Source organism: Agelaius tricolor, unplaced genomic scaffold (assembly GCF_023055355.1).
Source record: "Agelaius tricolor isolate 1412-34295 unplaced genomic scaffold, bAgeTri1.0.p SCAF_13, whole genome shotgun sequence".
Classification (NCBI taxonomy): domain Eukaryota; kingdom Metazoa; phylum Chordata; class Aves; order Passeriformes; family Icteridae; genus Agelaius; species Agelaius tricolor.
The window spans coordinates 14,297,680-14,320,672 of NW_027269273.1; the positions used below are offsets into that span (position 1 = coordinate 14,297,680).

A 22,993-nucleotide genomic window follows, 5' to 3' on the forward strand; every position below is an offset into this window, starting at 1 on the left:
ACAATGACTTTGTTTTGGTTTGGTTTGGTTTTTTTTAAGGTTACTTCATGTCTTTGTTAATTTTTGGTTTTAGGATTAAGTTACAACTAGATTCCATGGTTCTTTTTAATTTTTCCTCTCTGTCCCCTGTCCACCCAGAAAATAGGCAGAGCTTTGTAACTCTGAAGTTGTTGGCCAGAGAGCACAAGTGATACTGTGCCTCAAAATGTGGGCATCAGTCACTCTGAAAATTGTTTTCAGGTGGAATTGCCCTTGTCTGTGGCAAGGTGTTGTAATTTTGCTTAGATGTGTATATGCACAGTTAATTTTGTGTACTTTCATAAGTTGATAAATTTAGGTGTGCCTTAATTCCTGAATGGTAGGTGGAACAATTACTAGTGCAGACATGAAAATGATCAAGTACTGGTTGTAAGAAGGCCCCTCTGCCTTTTTGAGTCTTGGTGCTCTCGGTAATTCTTCATTTAATTAATACTGTTATCATAAAACTTTAAGTACCTTTTCAATAATTATTTTTCACTTTTTTAATGCATCAGTCACATATTTCCTGTTGTACATGTCAAATGTGTGGATGCTGTGTGCTGAGCCCTGCATTTGCAGCTCTCCTGCATCACTGTCAATGTCTGAGCTATTTTTATATATGTTCTTAACTCACCAGTGTCTACTTGCTATATACAGAACCAAAGTTGTGAAGAAGAACTTGTTGTTCAACAGCAGGTTGAATTGCTTGTTGAAAAGAGGTTATTCCACGCGTATCTGGAAATGCAGGCTTAGAGGAAAATGCTTTCTGGCTTATTAGCCAGATTTTCTGTAGCAAACACTTGTGACAATAGCAGCTGAAATATCCTGTGAAAGTGGAGAAATGTAATGGTATGCTGGGTGTTTCATTGATGTAAAAGGTATCAGTTAAATTGCAAATATTGGCCAAAGAAGATTAGAAAATAATAAAAAATAGTAACAAAGTAGGATGGAGGAAAAATGGATAGAAGGACATCATTGAAAGACAAATATCTAAGAAGCACTGTGGTAGCACATTCTGGAGCTGATACTTGAAGGTTTGATGTTGCTTACAGTCCCACAGTTTAGCTGTTTTACTCTTTTGAATCTCTAACTTGCTGTAATCAAATTTCTGTGTTCTTGTAGGTGCAGAAATATGCTCCAGCTAGTGAGGAGCATCTGTCTCCAGAGCTACAGGAGTGGGCTCCATATTCCCCCAAACGTTCTGCTAGGCACAGCGATGGCTTTGTGCCTGCTGCCTTATACCCTGGCAGCATGTCAGCAGGTGAGTGGCACAACTCCAGACTGCTTTCTAGGAATGCCCCAAGGCATTTGTCCACATTGGACAATACTGGGGATTAGTCCTGTTGAGTACAGAAGAAGCACGACCTACCAAACCTGTTTCCGTGGTCTGAACATGGTGTGCTCAGCTTTTGGATGGTAAAGAAGAATCACTAAGGAAGCTGAGCAACCTCTGGCTGAAGGATCTGTGTTTCAGCAGTTTCTGTGCAGAGGATTTCTCAATACATTAGTGCAGGACAAGGTGTAGCCCCATCCTTTAGGAGGAAAAGTAAGATTTTCAGTATTTTTCAAAGTAAATGAAGGTATCCCAGGGTTTAGCTGCTTTATTTCTGAAATTCTTCCAAGGAAAAAATCTGATATTCAGGCAATGAAACATATTATGTTCTACCTGTTGGAAGCATTTGGGGTATCTAATGTTGAGTGCCCACATTGGCTGTGATCTTAATTGAAGTGAAAGGTTAAATGTGAGAGTGTTTGAGATATTAAGATACTGAAAAGGGGACTCACAAGAAGCTCAATATATTCCAGTATAACAGTCAACAGCATCTTGTCTCAGTTGATAGAGCAGATTTTGGTGTTGAAGTTCATGTTAGCAGGTTTTGAATTGGCACTGACTAAATGGAGTGCTTAAGGAGGTAATTAAGATATTGTATGCTAGTTAATTTGTAAAGTCAAAAAGCATTTGGTAAATGTGTTTTTAGATAGATTGCTCAGTCTTTATTATCTAGTTTTAGGTTTCAGTTTTCAGCAGTTGTATATTAAATTTCCAATCCAGTGATAATGATTTTTAGGGGTTTATCCTCTCTTCTTGTGAAGCCCCAAACTCCTCTAAGTTCTGGAAGATTTTATTCTTACTGGAGAACATGAAGGTAATAATCTGTGTATCTGGAACAATGGACAGCTTCAAGCAATGGTGCCCCAATCAGTTGAAAACACATGCTCAAGAGTAGCTCAGGCCAAGAAGCTTTTGCTCTTCTTTGATTTCTTTTACTCTTCTCTCACTTTGTCTCTTAATTGCAGTAGCAATAGTATTAAAAGTATTATGTTTAACCTTGTAGTTAACTTTTATCTTAGCATGATACTTTTGCACAATAACTGAGTCAAGTCAAACTTACTGTAGACAATTTTAGACTATATGAGTCTATGTCTTGAAATTTTTGCTACTGTGTTCTATGCTACCAACTCATTTAAGAGGAAATTTCAAGTTAGATTTCTGTTTAGTACTGAAGGATGAATATACTTAAAGCAGCTTGAGTAATAAATTTCAGAAATAAATATTAGATTTTAAAGTTACGATAGAAGTGGGACTCTTTGAGGCAACAAAAGAGAGGAACCAGAAAAACTATAGCTGCAGTCAGTTCAAGTGCCAAATAAAATCTTGCATGCTGGTTGGATGACTAAATTCTGAATTTCTATTCCTCGTTAAAAAATTTCTCTACTTGAAGACAGAAAATCTTTTATTTACTAGCACATATTAAAATCATATTCTGTGAATGGCTTCATTTTTGGTAATATAATCCACTTTATTACTGACTTATTACAGAATTATAAAGAAGATTTTAAACATGCATGTATTATCAAAAAGGTGTCATATGGTGTTTGATAATGTATTTGTATACTAATATTTTTATTTATCATACATGTAAATGTTAAAATATGTAATTTATAAAATATTAAGGTATATTTTAAATCTGGGCTTTATATGCTAATAATGTTGATAAGAATATGCTTCTATCATTGAAGCAGGGACAGTACCAAGAAGCTTAGCACCGTGTCCTGCAGTGACTGCTGTCATGAGAAATCCAATCTATACTGCCTGGAGCCATAGAGTTCACACCAGCAATTGCCCATCAGTTGCCAGCCAAATATGTCATCAGCATCTGCATCCCAGGTGTTTTAAAATTTATGTCTCCCTAAAATTTTGTTTTTGTTAGGGTAAAATTGCTTCTAGCAGTTTGGTAGAGTGCGGAGTGAAACATGCTGCTGTTGTGTGTTATTTTGATCCAGTGCTCTCAAAACCATTATGGCATATAAATGATGTGCCAGTTGCTTTCATGTCTTTCAGTGACTGATGGATTAGGTTTTCCTCTGCCCCACTGACTGATACTGACAAATAAATTAATTTTTTTAATTAACTAATTTCTAATTTTTTTTTCTTGTCACTGCCAAAACAAACAAAGCTTTCTTCTGCTTTATAGTACTTCAAGGCTATTTTTCTTCTGGCTTCCAGTAATTCATAAAATGATGGGACAATGTGGAAGTGGAAACAAAAGAAGCATTTATTTTACTCAGTACATAGGCTAACCAAAATTTTTTGTTGGCCAGTTTCTGTTTGCTGAGGTTCTTTGCCCAGTTCTAACTGTTGCCCTATTCTGCTTCTCTTTTGATGTAGTTCCCAGCATCAGGGTCGCCTGAGTTTGGACCTAAGTCATAAACACTCCAATGACTACTCTGAAAATTCACGTACAAGAGCATCTCATGGCTCAAATTCATTGCCATCTAGTGCCAGACTTGGTAACCAGCTTTTCTGATTTATTTTCTGTGGGATTCCTGTGTACTGGAGAAAATGATAAATGGAAAACTCCTTAAGTACCCACATTATGGGATTGTCATGGTTGGCAAAGCCTAAAGGCTTACGGTGTTCCTTTGCTTCATTTCTTGTGGGTTTATGACTAAAGGTGTTCACTGGAAGTTGCTGTGTTTAATTTGTTCTTGACAGTCTCTTTGAAATGGTCCCTGTGTGTGAGGGATTCTCCTTTCCATGCCTGTTACTCTTTAAAAGTATTCTTAGAGAGTTGGGACACAGGGCCAAAGGCTGAGGCTCAATGAGCTGGTGAGAAGGAAAGGAGAAAGCCCCTTGAACAAAAAGTCAAAGATGACTAATAGCTAAATGTAAATTGTACTCTTGGAAAATAAAGTATACTTATGTCTAGTTGATGGACATGTAAATATTTTGTTATGCCTAGCTTAATGATACTGAAGCAAATGGAAGCAAATGCATGCTTTATAGCAGTGGAATTTTAATATTTTACATTTATTTAAATTTTTAATTATGTAATAACTGGGGGTTTTAAATGTGTTTGTGTTCCTGTGTTCCATCAAATATTGAGTAGAGCATGGTGGATTTATGAGCACAGCAAAAAGGGGTGTAACAATTTGTAACCAGTATCAGTGATGTTGTATTCATCCAAGCAGAATGCAATCAAAGTACTTTAAATGCCCTTTGCAAAGTCCCATGGATTCTTAGTGAACAGAGGTGTTAGGTTCTTGCTTGGACTTGGAGTAAAGTTTAATTTGGTAGGAAAATGCTAAAAATATCTTTTCATACAAGAATGTACAGTGCGTATATACTGTGTACCTGCATTGTGTTCTGTTCATACTGACTGTGTAATCAAGACAATTTGCTATAATTGTGATATTCACATTTATGAGGGTAATCATCAAAGCTTTTGCCTTGATCATTTAGAGGTCACTTTAATGCTTATTGAAGAAGTACAATCTAAATGTACTTTTTTGTTAATTGTAGTTGCTTTTACTTTTGTCCTTTTAATTTTTCCTTGTTTTGAAAATAGGTTCTTCGAGTAACTTGCAGTACAGAACAGAACGAATTAAGATCCCTTTAACACCAAGATATCCAAGGTCCATGATGGGCTCTGACAGAGGTGAATTATTTTAGTAATTTTAATGATACTCTTTTCATCATAACCAAAACAAACCTTGCAGTTGTTAAATCAGGTTGTGCCACAGTCTAAGTAGGACAATTTTATTAAGGTTACAAAATCTGCGTTTTGCCAGAGAAATGTTAAAAAAGAAAAGAAACTTTGTAGTGGAAGTTGTTTTTTCTGATGGTTGACTTTAGTACTGGCACACTGAGTAAAAGTGCCGACAGATGTAAGAGTAAGCATTGCTGAATGTTTTGTAGTTGTTGTTTCTTCTAGAATGATGCCTTGAAAATTTTAACAGTGAGCTGACATGCTTTTTTTTTTTTGTTTCTTTAAATGTATGATTTGCTTACTGTTGTATCACTGATTGTAAATTATACTTTGAAATGCAGTGAAAATATTTCAGTACTTCACTCAAAATTGCCTAGTGGAAGATGTTTAAAGACAAGAAGTGGTTGGAGTGCTGTAGAATCAGGAGTTTGCTGACAGCAATCAGCAGCTCTTTGCTACCATCATTGCTCAAATGTTCTGCAGCCTTAATGTATTGTGTGCAGTGCTTTCCCTAACTGAGCCAAGAGATTTCTGAAAAATAGCTTTCATTTGTGATTAATAATTCGAGGTTTATTTTCTGTAACTTTTCAAAGGGAGCAAACTGTCAGGGCACTTATTCTATGGATTACTTAGGAAGGCTACAGCCAGGGTCAAGATGCAATCTAAGTCATGTCAAGCTTGTTTGACATTTCAGAGCTGTCCTGTCTCTCTGTAGGATGTATGCTTGACTTCTGTTATCTTTTTCAGGTGTCACATAATGTACCTCCTATGTAAAGGGAATTGCTGCACATAAATATTTTATTTGAAAAGAAACCTACAGATTAGATTTTTGTTTTACTTCTTTCCTGTCTTTTATTTTTCTTTAAAATCCTTTTCAGACATGCTCATGGAGTAGCTTGTCTGTGAGCTTGTCTCCTGTTGAAAATGGCAGTAGTTGTTTGCACTTGGAGAGGACAGGTTTAACACAGAGTCATTAAGGACAGTGAGTTTGCACTGTCTGAGATGAGTTCCCTGGTCTTCCTAAGCCCCTTACATGACTAATAAATAGTGAACAGTCACTCCTCTTTCTTGTCTCGGATGTGTGTGGTGTCTTTCACTGTGTCTGGGTAGATCTGCCAGCTAGGACAGATGCAGGACACTAACACTCAACTGTTGCCTCTTCCTAGGCTCCTTGTCACACTCAGAATGTAGCAGTCCCAGCTTGATAACTCCTCCCCAGTCACCTCTTAACTTGGAAACGTCCTCCTTCACCAGCAGCCAGTCTCAGAACTCCCTTTCTACATTACCTAGGATTTCCATTAGCCCCGTATCTGTCGGAGAACGTAGAAAAGATAGGTAAGGCTCCCACATTTTTTGTTTATGATACCAATGTGTCTGAGGAAATTTTGTGTGTTTGTTTATTAGTCTGAAGGAATGTGAACATTTAATTTAAATGAAAAACGTGGAGATGCAGAAGTGCATCTCAGGTCCTGTTATTGAATGTTTTTTTCTTTAGAAAGTATGTAAGAGATCTTTTTGTGGATTTTAAGAATAGGTGATTTCATAAAGGTTTTGTTTCTTCCATGTTAGACCAATGGTAACACCGAGTAAGAGCTGTTTAAATTTGAATATACCCTTTCAGTTCAACTACTTCACATGCTTATTTATGATAGCTTTGTTCTATACTCTAGAAATCTAAACAAAATTAAGACCTAGTAACATCTGATAGCTAAATATCAAGTGCCTTAGCATGGCAGAATATGTGCTCCAACCACTGTGCCTTGTTTCCATATAGCCAGATAACGTGAAAAAGTGAGCACGTAACTGTTGAAGAACAGTACAGATGCAGTTTTACTGCAAACAGTACAGAACATATACAGATGCAATTTCACTGCTCTGACTGATCCCTTTGGCTGTATCTGGACCACTGCTAGTAATAGCATTCAGTATATGTGTATGTGCTTGCAGAATTGGAATCTAACATGACAGCTTTCTTAAAAACATGTGCTTTGTGTTTAATGACCTTATATCTCACAATGAATATTTCAAAGATACATTGCTTATAGTATCAGTCTTGGACATCTGTTTTCATTTTATCCTGATCTGGCTAGACTGAATATATGAAAAGGTTTACACAAATTCAAAGCATAGAACAGTAAGACACAAATTTGAATCAGACTTTTATTTCCTGTAAGGCAGCTAAATGCCATTCTGGCAGTGTAAAAGAGCTCTGATGTGTTGAAATAGATGAGATTTCTGTCAACTTCAAGACCCTTTTGTATGCTTAATTTATGTAAAAACACTGATCATAAAAATGTGAATGATAATATTGTGAGGATATTCTGTATTTTAACTTTTCTGATGGTAATAAAAAGTTGTTCATAAAATGTTACATGAAACTTTTGTCTTGTTTGAAGAATTTGTGACTAAGTTACTGTGGCATTTATAGAATGTCTTGTATACATAAACAGTATTATTTGAAAGGAAACGTAAAGATGTTTTTGTGAATTTACATTCTTACTTCAGTGTGACACTTGTACTACATGTACTCAACTTCTGTTCTCGTATAAATGTTTCTCTGATTGTCACTTGCAAATTCCTAGTGTCTTTTCTCTTTCCCATGACTAATGATGTGAGTGTTCAGCTGAACAAGCTGGGGTTTTGGCAGTCTGTATCTCTGTGTCTTTGAGCACAAGATACATGTTCTGGACTCTGGGAAATAACAATTTTTGTTATTGTTGATCTTATTATTGAAGTACATCCAGGTTCCAGCCCCATTGCTCTTGCTGTGCTTATGTGTGAACCATAGTCTGAATTGATTTTCTAAAAAGAGTATAATTCTAAGGTTTGGTGGTGAGTTTTTAAAGCAAAACAAACTATTAAACAGTTCTCAGTTTAGGAAAGTAGCTACTTAAATCTATCCTAAGAAATTTTTAAATTTTGGGGTGTTGTATAAGCATTCGGTTTCCCACAAAATACAAATAATTCATTTGGCCTTTCCCCAGATAAAATTAATAATTAAATAGATTTTTTAAAAATTCAATGTTTCTATTTGTTCCGTTGATTTTAATTTAAATTAAAATTAAAAGATCTCATCAATAAGGACTTTTCTCCTCTACTCTGTGTCTAGTGATTCTGGCATGCAGTCTGAATATTATAGAGAAGTGCTTCCCTTGATTTTGATAAAACTGCTTATCAAATAAAACACCTTTTTAATGTTATCCTTTTTTACTTTCTTAGTGCTTTGCTGTACAGGCATAATTATCTGTCATTCTGTTCTTACTAGAATTCTCAGATACATTTGTATAGGTTTGATTACTTCTTACTCCAATCCGAAACAAGTTAAAAATGTGTGTGGTAGATGAAAAAGCAGAAAGGTACAATAAACAAAGCTCCAAAAGATGCAGTTTTAGTTTTTAATGCAGAAATAGACCTTGGTAAATTTTGTGACAGGAAGAAACTTCATATAATATTGCTTACGCGCTCTTAAGTGAGTGAAAAAACGATCAGTTTTCTGCAAGTTATCAGAATTTAGTTATTTAGGTTACATGCAAAAAATGTGAGCATCAGTAATAAGTTCACTAACTGGGTAAGCAATTGCCTTGGGCATTACCTCTAATGGTGATGTGAGATGGCTGAATTCCAGACTTGCATTCGTGTCAGCAGCCACTAGTTTTTATCTCACATGCATTAATAAGCTGGCAAACTATTGTGCCTCTGCTGCAGAAGGCTACCAAAACGATCCCTTCAAAGACTGGCAATATGCATAGTTATGAAACAATGTCCCCTTCCCTCTGTCCCCAGCCCCAAATCCTCCTTTTCCCAAAAATACCCGTTCTCAGCCTCGCTCATTTTGGTGGTAGTGAGTGAAGTGCAGTTAACTCTTCTGGTTTCTGAAAAGCACAATAAAATAGTTTAAGCAGTTGGCACAATTTAGCTAACATCCATATGGCAAAATGAAATGCTAGGAAAGAAAACATTCAAATTAATGCATGTCAAATGCAGTATAGTGGTATTAAAATAAAAAATGCAACCACACCTGGTGCCTGAGCTATTTCATTTGCGCTGACCTCAACTGTTAATGCCTGGTGGTGCTTCTTGCTGTGTAGACATTTTAAAGTAGTATAATAGTGAAAACCACGGCTTTTTAGAAGGCTACTGTTGGTTTACGCACATCATGGATGGATCAGCCTCTTTTGTACTGGTGGATACATCCCAAATATGGGGGTAGGAAAGGGGAATGTATCAGGGTATTCTTTTGTATAAGCCTTTTGCTTGTTATACTTACAAGTGTCTCACTTCTGTTTGTCTTGTTCTAAGTGTTCTTGTCTTCTCAAATCTTCTGCATCTTTCAGATATCTGTTCCGTAATAGGTCTTTTCTGAGAATCCCTGTGGCTCCTAGGCCTAGGTTCTCATCACTAAGGAGTTTGAGGTTGGCCTGATCTAAGGTTGTCCTTCTCGAGCAGTATTGCGCACTTTGTGCTTTTTTTACGTTTGGATAATTGCCCTGAGGAGAATTTGCATGGTAATTGTAATGCTACCATGCAAACTGCTGTCCTAATGGCTTGAGTTTGCAACTGCTTAATTTTCATTACTAATTTGTGTTTCCCAGCATACAAATATGAAATACTATATTTGTGCTTTGTTGTCCTTTGGTTTACCACCTTACTATTCATTATGTTTATTTTCACTGGCAATGAAGACTCCCAGCATTTGTATTTGTAACATACCCTTCTGGAATATGGTTTTACAATGACATATTATATACAGTGGTTCAATTACTTTCATATAATATGCATCTGGAAGCTTCTTTCCTATCAACTTCATGACCATTCTATTTATAATTCATATTTACCATCATTTTTGGAGCAGTCATGTACCTGGTGTACACTTACTTCTCCACTGTACATTGCATGGTGATAAAGGAATGCATTTAATTAATGGGGCTTTTTAAGTAACTATTCAAAGCTGTTTTATTATTAAAGTTCAGACAGGAATAAGTGTTGCATGTAACTTTGGTATTGTGGTGGTTCAAGTGCAATTTTTTCCAACTGAGTTTTAAATTTCTTTTTAAAAGGCCCTACATGGAAGAGCCACGCCATGTTAAAGTGCAGAAGGGTTCTGAGCCACTCGGGATTTCCATTGTGAGCGGAGAAAATGGTGGAATATTTGTTTCTAAAGTAACAGGTGGGAGCATTGCCCATCAAGCTGGCCTTGAATATGGTGATCAGTTACTGGAGGTAATTGTTTGCTTCCTATTGCTAAGGTTTAGTAAATCAGCTTGTATGACTGCAGCCGTATCTGCCTTCCCCAAAACAACTATGTTGTGAAACTTTGTGCACTGTGAGATGTAGCAAAGGGTACACTCTATTGTAATAGTTCATAATCGTGATTGTTGTGACGTTTTCAGGGTTTATCATAAAAATAATGTCTTTTCATGGTATATCTTCATCTTGTCTTATATAGATGTAATTAAATTTTAAGCTAGTTAGTTTTCATACTTAATCTTAAACTTCAGTCCCAATCCCATACTCTGCCTGGTAAGGGGAGCACATTTTCAAGCAGCTGGCTTTTACCAAGGTTCATGTTGTTGTTGCTGTGCCATATTCTTAGCTAAGATACCTGGTTAACAATTATTTTTGAGGCTCAATGATGTTTCTGCATACTGTGTTAGATAAACACATGGAGTAGCCTTTTGTAAAGTACAGAACTGCTTTGTAAGTGTAACATCGTGTTAAAGTACCTTCTGTTGCACAGTGTGTTTCTGATACTAAAATAGACTTGAATAGATCTGAATTTCTTGAAATTCTGAATTTACTCATATTGGTGATCTGAACCAATTTGTATCAAATCATAGCACAGCTCAGAATATATATGTCTTTTAAGAGTGAAAGTATTGTTAAACTCCTTGTCAGATTACAAAATACTTGAAAATTATGATGATTCCTTCCAAGGAGTAAACCCTAGAAATCACTGTATAGCAACATTTTCATTCTCCTGTTTTCTCCAGTGGGAGTAAGGGAGCATTTAGACATTACACTAATTAGGACACTGAAAGAATGAGCTTGCTGGTTTCCATTTGCAAACTTGACATTCTGGTTTGTGCAATTTTCCCATAGTTTAATGGAATTAATTTGAGAAACGCTACAGAGCAACAAGCTCGACTAATCATTGGGCAGCAGTGTGACACCATCACTATTCTGGCTCAGTATAACCCACACATGTATCAGCTTGGCAATCACTCACGGTCAAGGTAAGGCTGGCTAGACCTGGAAAAACACAGCTCTCCTGTCCACACAATTATTTAGCTGATAGCTAACTTCTGTACACTTAAAATGTTTGCAAATGTGAGCACACGTGTGCTGGTAAGTGTGATTGCTTTGAAAAAGGATGTGTGAATGCATGTTTGTCAAAAGAAGAATGCTGGATGCATCAAAATATATTTTCTCTTCTATTTGGGCATAATCCCTAAATATACTAACATAAAATCCAAGATGACTTCTTCCTAGGATTATGAAACTTTAATACTTCAAGTATTTTTTACTTTTTTTTTTCCAAAATCGGAATTTCCAATATTAATTAGAGAATTAATGACCTGGTGAAATTACCCGTCCTATTTTGATGCATGACTGCACTTCAAAACAGAGCTTTGTCTTTCTCATAGACTTATGGTGAACATATGCTTTTTGGCATGCCCATTTGAGTTATAGGGTTTGGGTTTTATCTCTGTTACTCTAAAATTGACTTACAGCCAAATTAAAAATTTTGAGTGGAAAATATTTGGCATTAACCCACCAGTCTTCTCTTTTGTTGTTTTACCTGTCTTAGTTCTCGCTTGGAGCCTGTGAGTAATCATTCCACCCCCCAAGGCAGCGGAGCTGCAACGCCTGACAATCATTCCGTGATCGACACTGTGAGTGAGCAGGACGAAGGGACAATGACACCCCCATCCAAACAAACCACTCCAACCACAAGTCCCCGGAATTCCTTAAGGTAGAGAAGGGAAACTTTTGTCTTAAAGCAAAATAAATGGTCATGATTGGGATATGAACGGTATTAAATCAGGAGGTGTACTTTGTGAATGCTGTGTCTGGTTGAAATAAGTCAGCAGAAAAGTTAAGTGGACCCCAGGATAGAAATGTACATGTTTTCAGACTGTTTCTGACACATGGGGTCTGCAAGGAATGAAGAAAGCTTTCTGCAAGATTGGTTTTGTTAGAAAGGTGCTGTTTGTTGAAGACTCTGTCTGCAGGTGACCTATTCCAAGTAATATTTCTAAAAATATACATTCTTCAGATGGCAAGTTGATTTTATGCATGGCAAATTTTTCAATTCTAGTACAGGTGTTATTTCTTTCTGTCAAAAGGGGCCCTGTGGACACAAACAAAAGGACCCCTGAACCTAGAATTGTTGTTGTTAAAAAATCCCAAGTTGATCTTGGGATCCAGATATGCGGTGGAAACCTGTATGGAATATTTGTCTCAGATGTAGATGATGACAGCCCAGCAAAAGGACCTGATGGACTAGTTTTGGGTGACATGATACTTGAGGTAAGCACTTCAGAAATGTCTACAGTGTACTGACTAATGGCTGGGATGGCATAAAGAGGGAGGTGCCAAGTGCTGTGCTGTCCCACAGTGAGGAATGTTCTGTGAGTGTGGGGTTCCTGCCCCAAAACCCAGGTAGGAATGGTCAGAAAGCAAACTTGAGTTTTGGCTGCAGCACATGAGCTGGATGATGTGAGCCTGGAGAACTATCACTGTTGATAGCACAGGATGCCCTGAAGCTGGAAGGACTCACATATGTCTACCTGTAATTACTGACTGCTCCCTTCATCCAAATGGGAAGCTTTGAATCCAATTGCTGTATGTAGGAGAAAGGCAAGGATGTGAAAGACACTGTGAAACAGACCAATATTGATCTTACCACTATGAAATTCTAAAGAGAGTTCAGGGAAAAACAGGTATTGTGTCTTTGACTCTGCTTTTTGTGTCTGAAATGAGAATATTTATCTACTTGTCAAGACTGTTAAGGTGATAAACACACATCTTTTTGAGCTTTTCAGATACAAGTGAGCAGTGAGACTCTCCCTTTGAACTTCTAGTATCCAGATTTTGCTTTGTAATCATGTTTGACTTCCTTCAGACCACTTGCTATCCCTAAAAATACTAGGTTTTTTTTCAATGTGAATTTTGAGTCTCAGCTTAGACTTGCACAACTTTTTCAAGTGCTCTCTCACAGTACCTGTCTGCTGTTCGCACTTGAGTTTTTTGTTTTGCACTGTAATGTCTCAGTCTCTTGCTAGACATTTTAAGGTGCAAACTGTACTTGAGTTTCAAGTGACAAGACACATATAGAACCTGCAAGTGAGAAAAATAAACTAATTTTGCGTGTTCTACAAGCTCACCTACTTCTATGGCTTGTTGAATACAATTTCACATCTAAAGGTTTATTTTTGTGTTTTGCAGTATGGGTCCATTGACATGCGAAATAAAACAGCTGAGGAAGCTTATCTTGAAATGTTGAAGCCTGGAGAAAATATCAAAATCAAGACTCAATATAGGATAGAAGAATTTAACAAGATAAAAGAGCTTCCTGGAGATGGATTCTACATCAGGTATTTGAGCATGACTGGTAATGACAGCATAAGGCTGTTAGGGTAATATGCTGATAATATGCATATGAGAGAGAGGGAACATAATTTTGGCCACGTTTTTTTAAATTTAAAATTTACTGATTTATCCAGCTATTCCCTCACAGCAAGTACACAGTCAAGTATAGCAAGTCTCTCTCTCACTTTTCACTCATGTGTTCCTGAGATGTAGAGCATGCCACTAATCTGTTAACTTCTTTCAGAAAAGGTGTGTTCTTCCCTTGAGCTGATGGAGAGCAGTTGCAGAGCCTGTTTGTCTTCCTTTCCAGAGCACTTTATGACCGTGTGGCAGAGATGGAGCAGGATTTAAGCTTTAAGAAAGATGACATTTTATATGTGGATGACACTCTACCACAGGGAAATTTTGGTTGTTGGATGGCTTGGCAGCTAGATGAGAATGCTCAGAAGCTGGAAAGAGGACAGATTCCCAGTAAATACATGTAAGTGACCTTAGTTACAGGATTCATCTTTAAAAAGTATTTGTCTTTACAAGTCTGACTAGTGAGATGTGATATAAAAGAGTTGCTTCTGTTCTTTTTGGAAGATTGTAATTCTTAGATATGTCATTTTAAGGATGACATACTTTAATATACATTGAATTAAATATATTGCTGTATCAAGTTGGTTTTAATGCTGCTAAATAGTAAACTAGAAATGACAATGTCCTGGGACACATCAGGCACAGCATTGCCAGCTGTGATACTGTCAAAAGTATCAAAAATATAACTTTAAATACCAGCCATTTTGTCTGATTTATTCTAGGATGGATCAGGAATTCTACAGGAGACACAGCATGTCTGAGGCTAAAGATGAAAACAGTTCATCTAAGACATTGTCAGCAGCAGCAAGGAGGTCATTCTTCAGAAGAAAGCATAAACATAAGCGGAGTGGTTCCAAAGATGGAAAAGATTTATTGGCTCTGGATACAATCAGTACAGACTCGATTCCTTTCTTGGATGGCAAGTACCTTTGTTATACTTGAGAGGGTTTTGCCTTTACTTCTGTTTCATTTTTAATCAGGTGTAGCACAGCACAACAAATAATGTTAGTTTCTAATTGCTCTGAATACAAATGGTGATCATTATCTCTAATAAGAATTTTTTTTTGGTCTTAAATTACAAACCAGTGTGTTTCAAAATACTTTTATAATTTCTTCCTGGACCTATTAGCATTACTATTTCATTTGGAGAGGGAGATTCTTTTTGATGCATAGTTTTGATCTTCCTTTCAACTATTTAATTTCAGTCCAGGTTGCTTAGTCTAGACAGAAATCCTGTGCACCACTCAACATCTTCACTTTTATTTCTTCACTCCTTTAGAAAAATCACTCCTTTAGAAAAATCATGTTGGTTACAATGCTTACTACCATCTAAGAGCTCAACAAATCAAGCCAGAGATATCAAATGTTGTGTATTGTTGACAATTTTAGGGATGATTGGGGAAGGTGAGGAGTTCAGTTTTTTTAATTGAACATTAGTTTCATTTAGAAAAATGTTTAGTTTGAGTTATCAAGTGGAAAAATATCAATTATGACTGACCATATTTTGTATTTGTCAAGATCCCTTTGCGCTCCCTTGCAGAGGAGGTCTTTTAATTCCTATAAGGATGCTTCTGCTTTTTTGAGGAGTGCCTGGAAATGTATGCTTTTACAAATAAATATCTTCTGTGTGTGTAGATTCTGCAAGTTTGGCTTATCAGCGTGTCCAGAAAGTGGACTGTACCTCCCCTAGGCCTGTCCTTATTCTAGGACCTTTACTTGATGCTGTGAAAGACATGCTGGTCAAAGAATCCCCTGGCAAATTTTGCAGATGTCCCCTTGGTAAGTATGCCAATACAGCTAATTTACCCATACTTAGAATACACAGTAGCAACATCAGTATAAATCAACAAAATGACAACACGAAGACGGATAACACCCCAAGAATCTGAATTTGCAGACATTGTCTTCTTAGCCTTGTTCTGTGCCTAAGGAACAGTAATGAAAGGAGATCTCTTGTGTGCAACAGAGGTTATGAAAGCTTCCCAGCAAGCCATTGAGCGGGGTGTGAAGGATTGTCTGTTCATCGACTACAAACGGAGGAGTGGACATTTTGATGTGACAACTGTAGCGTCAATAAAAGAGATAACAGAAAAGGTGAGTCTATTTTAATGCTGTAGTTCTTTGTACAATTTTACATACTTATGTTGGGGGTGGAAATTATGTTAGCAGTGTCATCCTTTAAGATATTCAGGGAACTGTTCCCCAGGTTGCTAAATAAAATAAAACTTAGCTTACTTTTGCATGTGTTTATTTAAAATGAGCTCACCTTTATAGAAACTGGAAATGTTCTTGTTCTGTTACAGTATTACTAAATAAAGTTAGAAATAATGTTCTTAAATTCCATCCTCTATCATCTCCAGAAAAAGGACTTAATTTTTTAAACTATTCCATTTAATGCAGTCATATAGAATATAAACATCATCATAATCCTGGAGACAGATGTTACCTGAAGTCTGTTCAGTGCTTACAGTTTTCAATCAAACCACATGGCAAGTCCTATTAACACATGTGTTTGCTCATGATTTCTGAAAGAGAAAATTAATAGGAATATTTAAACTTTGAAAAAGTGTAATGCATATATTTCAGTCGAACTTTTCACGTCATAAGTTCTTCAAGTACCTTTTTTTTCTATCAATGCATGCTTTTGGTACTATGAATGCAATTTCTTGCAGTTTTTCATCTTTTATCTTTTGTTATAAATCCTTTGGGTACAAATTGCTCAGTAGTCCCAAAATGCTATATGTATGGCAAAACTCTATTGGGTTGCTATGATTTAAGTAGGGGAAGAAATGGGGGATTTGCATGTGTGCTTGTGCTCTTTAACTGAATGAGTGTTTTGCATTTACATTTGATCTTAGGATTGTCATTGTCTGCTTGACATCGCTCCTCATGCCATCGAACGGCTCCACAGTGTTCATATCTACCCTATTGTAATTTTTATTCGCTACAAAAATGCTAAACAAATCAAGTAAGTCTGTGAGGGGTATAGTTCAGGGATGTTTATTCTACCTTAAAATAAGTCTAAGTTTACCTTTATTGTTTATTTCATCCTAGTCATGTTAAGTCTCTTAGGACAGCCACAGAGATTGGCTCAGTTGATCAGAGCCTGGTGCTAATAACACCAAAATAACACCAAGGATGTGGGTTCTATCCCTGTATGGGCCACTCACTGATGAGCTGGACTCAGTGATCTTTCTGGGTCCCTCCCAACTCAGAACATTCTGTGATTCTGTAAAATGGGGAAAATAGTCCTTATAAAACCCACTGTAAGGTATATGGTCTTAAATTCATTTGAATTGCATGACAATTAAGTAAATCTGTCAAAGAAATCCATGGAGACCAAACTGAATGACCTCTAGGAGGATCTTTCCTGCTAACCTTGCAAGACTGATACGGGTGTGATCCATTGACATGTTGACCATGACAAAGAGCTGTTCTTCATCTTCTTAAAAAGGCCAAGAGTATGGATGCAGTGCCAATTGATTCATAGCCTCAGCTTTCCCACCTTCATTCTCCAGTAAACAAAGCAAGGGAAATCCCCTTTTGCCACATAGTGCATATACTGTGGTCTTCTCAGGCTGTGTTCTTTCAGTAATTGTGAAATTCCTGTTTGAATATAGCCAGGAACAGAGCACAGGATGTGCAAATGCCAGTCCCTCCCCTGATGTTTGAAAAAGCCTTGACACATTTTGATAGATTGATTTGGCAAGAAGGGAAATAATCTCCCAATGTGAATATTAAGAAACATTTTGCCACGAGATCTTATACTTGGGCTGTCTTTGTATCTAAAGTTGAAGACTTCTTATATTCTTAATCTGTAGGTAAATTAGACTACTATCTATTTCATAAAGAAGATAAGTATCACTACTTTAAAGTAGAAACAGGATGCAGAGCAATGAGATGTATTTTATTACCACTATATGATTGTGTGCTTAAATGATAAATGGACCTGTCATGTTTTGACCACCTTTGGAAGTGAAATTGTCACCATTACAGCTGTTTCCTTTTTTTGGAAAGAAACAATGGTCAAACTAGTCAAGCAAGGATTTCTGGCAGTCATCAGTATAAGTTGCAGTGGCACATTTTGTCTGCCTGTTGTGTGCAGCAAAAGTTTGTCCAAACACACTTTTCGATATAGCACAAGCTCTATTGGAATTCTCTGAAACGCACCGCAGCAATGGTAGGTTAGTTTAGTAATTATGTTTTTAAATAATTATTTTGGCATTTGTATTTCTGTTTTTTCATCTTTTATTTTCAAGAGCTTGTATAATAGAAAAAGACGCATCTCAAAAATGTGTCATAGATATGATAACATGGATACACTAAGTTTACTTGGTGCTCTTCATAAGCCCTTAGAAGAGTGATGCTTGTGCCCAACTTTGTGTAAGGAGTACTGGCATGTATATGAGATGATGATCCAATTCATATGAACTGGAAAAACTTATATTCCTTCTTCATCCACTGCCTCCCAGTCTCTGAAACTTTAAAGAAATACCATCTTGGTCTGAGAGCAAATAAATTTGTTAGCACTGAAATGGGTCCTGATGACTGTTGATGCTGCTGAGACACAGTAGATGGCACCCTGGGCCTATGAGTCTGCTTGCATGTGACTTAGCCTTTCCTATTTGCCGGAATAGAGGCACTCTTCAAGTCATTAAAAAAAATTATTCTTATACAAGGTGTTTCTTTTTTTTTTTTTTCTCCTGTTTTGTTTTGTTTTTTTTTTTTTTTTTCAGAGAGCAAAAAGACCCAATCTTCCTGAGGGACAAAGTTACACAAAAGCATTCCAAAGAACAATTTGAGACAGCTCAAAAAATAGAACAGGAGTATAGCAAGTACTTTACAGGTTAGTATTTAATAAAACTTTCAGTAGGAACACAGTGGTAATTTAATCCATTTGAATTTTAATTCAAAAGATCAATGTCCTTTCAATGAGCACCTTTTTTTTTATTCTGCCTTCCCTTTTATCTAACTCATGTTCTGTTGTTTTATTTTACCAGAAGAGGAAGTGTCAAGATAAAAATCTCCTTTGTTCTGAATAGTAGAATCTTATGACCTAAAGAGGTTCTGAAAAGGTTTTATTACTAGCCAGTAGTATACAAACTATGGTCAAGATTTGATGATTTGACATGGTGTTGTCAGTGTTATACCACATGAGGAGTAGAAGGGTTTTCTAAATTGTAAAAATCAAACAAAACAACAGAAACCCGTGGTAGTTTAAACCAACAAATGATGATTGCCAAAGGTCCGTTCCAACCTCAACCCTTCTGTAATTGTGCGATTTTGATTTGTGAGACATACTTTAAATGTTTCAACAATGGAAAAAAAATTATCCAAGGTTTCTTGAGCATGCACTGGAATTTGGAATAATTAAATTCAACTTTAGAAGCCTTTTTAACTTCATAAAATTATGAAATCAATCTTGCATTGTAGTATTTTTACTAGAGAAAAAAAACAAATGGTCTTTGGAGATTCTCTGGTCACTTCAGAGTATATTTCCATGTGGTTCCACATACCTAGAATTGTATCCCCACTCTTTTGAATGTATCTTGATGTTCATGGCAACAAAATTTAAGTAGAAGAACAAACACCTTAACTAGCCAAAACCTAACTTTTCCTCCCCTGAACAGTGGGATTCTTAAAGAAATATTTTGAGGCATAATTGCTGAGTGCAGAGAGACAAAAGGGTGTGTTTAGTTTAGAGCTCTCTCAGTGGATCCTGAGAGAAGTCATGTGTTCTCAACAAAATGTTATATAATAGCCATACAAATGTTTTTTACATGGTGCATACTAAACCTACAGAGAACTTGACATGCACATGGCCAAATTACATCACCACGTGTTATCTTCTGTTTCTTGTTTAGGCATTTGTGGCATTTTAGTTTGAGCCTGACAGTGGAAGGGGCACTCAGTCTAAGAGAGTCTTATGTGTGTCTTCTCAGATGCCCTGTGGGAAGGGCCTCCTTCTGTTGGTGCCTCTGTGCAGTGGGCTCCAGCTGTCATCCACACTTCCAGATGCTGGTAGTCAGAGAGGGTTGGTGTTCAAATTGCACTGACATTGAAGCTTGTTGAAGTTTTAATACTGTACATGAAATAAGCCTGTAGATAGCACGTAGATAGATAGAAGCATGTTGTATCTGTTGGGTTAGTCATGGAGCTATAGGTCATACTCTAACTACTAAGAGCTCTTTAACTACTTCACCAAGTTCAGTTTTGACTAATGATTTTCAAGTTAGCTTTGTTTCCTCTACCAAGTTGTGAACACAGTGTGTAATCTGAATCACTTCTTGCCTGCCATTTGTCACTTTTCATAGACCTTTTCAGTTACTGTGTTCTGTATCCAAAGTCACCTGACATCATTAACTGTAGTATATATTGCAGAGCCAAGTATTATATATTTATGTGACATCATATTTTCTTTTCTCAAAAAGAAAAATTATGCCTTAAGCTGTGTAAGACTTTCCATACTTCTTCAGCATTAGTGAATTCAGCGTTTCAGCTGTAGCCAGAGGCTTTGCTGGCTGTAATATTTCTCAAGTCAAAAAGTTCCTCCATTTTTAAGTATTGAAGACAGGATGTTCTCCTCTCATGTGCCAGTGGTGGAATTTTACTTTTTATGCTTAGCAAGGGTAGAATAAAAGGTGTTCATTTATCTTGTGAATTGGTTTTCAGGGAGTTGCTTGCTGTTGGTGTTTAGTTCCTTGAATCTGGTTGACGATAAGAATTGGAGTAGTAACCACTGCTGTTTTATTTAGCTCAGCGATCTGCGAGCTGCTCATAATTTACTTCTAATATTTGTAAATAGTGTCTAGTTGCTACAGCTATAGTCTCTATGTATATTACCCCGTAAATATAAAACTCTTAACACCACATGTTGAACAGAGAAGGTTTATTATAACAGGTTCTGACCATCTTTAGACTTAAACTTTGCCACTTGATGCCTCTGAAAATAGTACATGGAGGCCACTTACAAAACAGTTGTCTTAGCTGATTATAGCCATCAGTTCCTTGACTTCCCTGGATTGTTTTAGGAGCTAGCAGAAGAAACTGTGCATTGAATGCTTGACCTCTTTGCTCTGTTTATTTTTTTTTTTAATAGAGATATGCATCTGTCAGATACTGAGTTGACTTGCTTAATTCTGATCTGTTGATAAATACTTCAGAGATAAATGCAGAAGACTGCTCTTGGTAATTGCTCATAACTTTTTGTTCCCATCTCATTTTTATGTGGGGCTTCTTTTTCTGCAGGCATTGTCCAGGGAGGAGCCCTTTCAAGCATTTGCACTCAGATTATGACAACTGTCGACCAAGAACAAAACAAGGTCCTGTGGATCCCAGCTGGCCCACTGTAGATTTATTTTGCTGTGAAACTACTTTCCAGATGTAAATAACCAACTAACTTTCTACCCAACGGACTCAGTTCATTTCTGTCTTGATAAAGATATCCATAAGTGATTTCTGTTTTGTGAAGGGGAATGATAACACTGAACACACGAGGACCTGACGAGGCATGTGGGAAGGGCAGATCATCACTTCACCGAGCTTGTCTCTCACATCGTACATGCACACGTGACAGGTCGTCACGAGGGTGGTGGCCTGCGTGTACTTGTCCATGAGTAATGAATTTAACAATGCTGCAAAACCCTGTAGAATGACACGTTTACAAAAACCTTTTCAAAGTATTTGGTTCTTGCTGTTTACTTGAATGTCTTTGTTTGTTTTGTTCTTTTTTTAACTCTGTGTCCTTTCACTTAATGAGGTAACTCTCCAAAATGGAGTGAAATTTCTGAGAATGAGCGGATGGTTCATACGCAATGTGACTCTTAGTAACAATTTTGACCATTTCTAAGCACATTGTTGATTTGGCAACCAGGTAATAATGTGGGATTGAATCGGTACGTCTTGGGAGTAAGCTCAAAAGGAAGTACGCTCCTACACAGGGCAGACCACTGTTTGTATCCTGTCAATGCTTGTCTGTCAAAGATATTGTTTCTTGTTTTATGCATGAAGCTAATATTTAAACATCATAATGTATCTAAGCAATCCAAGTTTAACATGTGTTGACAAATAATAATTCTTGGTTGTTGGGCCTGGATTAAGTACAGGTGGGGTAGAGTTATAAACTAGGCCTAGCATGCTGTGTTCTGTCACTTTTAGATACTGTAAATATGGAAAGCTTATGTTGGTGCAATTTTGCAGGGTAATTCTTAAGCTTTGTACTTCAGTGTGTAGCATTCACATAGACTGTTTTTATTTAAGAGCTGACACAGTTTTAGGGCTTTGGTTAAAAGCCTTTAGAAAGGTACTAGATTGTTAGTGTTTTCACTGTCAAAAAATAAGTGATGGTTTAGTTTTGGTTGCAATACTTATTTACCTGTTGTACCAAACTCTATTATATCGGTTCCCTTTTTGTTTTTTTGCACTTCTGACTCTGTGTTCCTAACACAGGTTTTGTACCTGTTTCTTCTGTCTCTTGTGCCATGTTTCCTGAGTACTGTATTTTAATTGTTTTTAAAATATTATTTGAGTAGACCTGCTTCTCAGTCACTGTTTCTAACATTTCATTATGTAGGGTATCTAATTTTACACTACAGGCTGTAATTTTGCTTCTGTTTGCAGCTTTTATAATTAAAAAAAGGGATTCTTCTTGCACAGTTCTTCAAGAAAGATCTGGTCCTAAATTTAAATTCTGTTTTACAGTTGGTATTTTATAGTTCAAAATACTTCTTATAGTATTTATGTAGTTATACACTATATACAGTATTCTGAACTATAAAAACATCTAAAATATATATAGTATTATACCATACTATTATAATACTGTATATATAAATTAATAAATATTAAATTGAATGGATTAATTAGTAGTTAAAGTACTTCTCATGGTGAGGGACAGAAGTTGTTTTTTGTTTATCTCAATTTTTTGTTTGTTTTGTTTGTTTTTTAAAGTCCGAGATCCTAGACTCCAGTGGTACAACTGAAACAGACAGGTACTGTTCTGACATGGATTTTTCTGTACTACAAGAAAATGTCACTTTGTATCAAAAAAAAAGTTAAAGAAACTGATTACTAAATAAAGGTCAATTTCTGTAACTTCACTTGTGTGTAACAGGTGCATAGAGCTCCTGCTCTTCTTAACTCTGTTTAGTTGAGTTCTCATATCAGGTTTGAAATTTTGACTAAAATTGGCATATCCACTTGATAGTTTCAGATACCCACCCTGAGAAGGAGTTTGTTTTGTGCTCTTGCCTATGCTTGGATGCATAAATACCAGAGATGTTCACAAACTGTAGGACATGAGAAGTTAGATG

General features: G+C 36.6%; 1 protein-coding gene across 4 annotated transcripts in view; it reads left to right on the top strand.

The window, feature by feature from the left end:
* DLG5 (discs large MAGUK scaffold protein 5) overlaps positions 1 to 22,780 on the top strand; it is a 97,093-nt gene extending 74,313 nt beyond the window's left edge. The window contains exons 17-34 of one of the 4 annotated variants that reach the window (XM_071438802.1): positions 1,141 to 1,279; positions 3,040 to 3,187; positions 3,689 to 3,810; positions 4,869 to 4,958; positions 6,176 to 6,344; positions 9,344 to 9,421; positions 10,067 to 10,229; positions 11,109 to 11,242; positions 11,818 to 11,982; positions 12,356 to 12,539; positions 13,458 to 13,606; positions 13,912 to 14,082; positions 14,405 to 14,601; positions 15,318 to 15,461; positions 15,649 to 15,776; positions 16,541 to 16,650; positions 18,419 to 18,528; positions 20,931 to 22,780. In XM_071438802.1, the coding sequence (XP_071294903.1) occupies positions 1,141 to 1,279; positions 3,040 to 3,187; positions 3,689 to 3,810; positions 4,869 to 4,958; positions 6,176 to 6,344; positions 9,344 to 9,421; positions 10,067 to 10,229; positions 11,109 to 11,242; positions 11,818 to 11,982; positions 12,356 to 12,539; positions 13,458 to 13,606; positions 13,912 to 14,082; positions 14,405 to 14,601; positions 15,318 to 15,461; positions 15,649 to 15,776; positions 16,541 to 16,650; positions 18,419 to 18,528; positions 20,931 to 21,034 (2,505 nt within the window). In that variant the 3' untranslated portion in view covers positions 21,035 to 22,780. The remainder of the gene's footprint in view (positions 1 to 1,140; positions 1,280 to 3,039; positions 3,188 to 3,688; positions 3,811 to 4,868; positions 4,959 to 6,175; positions 6,345 to 9,343; positions 9,422 to 10,066; positions 10,230 to 11,108; positions 11,243 to 11,817; positions 11,983 to 12,355; positions 12,540 to 13,457; positions 13,607 to 13,911; positions 14,083 to 14,404; positions 14,602 to 15,317; positions 15,462 to 15,648; positions 15,777 to 16,540; positions 16,651 to 18,418; positions 18,529 to 20,930) is intronic. The other 3 variants (XM_071438803.1, XM_071438804.1, XM_071438806.1) reach the window with 3 other exon arrangements.
* Positions 22,781 to 22,993: the final 213 nt, after the last annotated feature.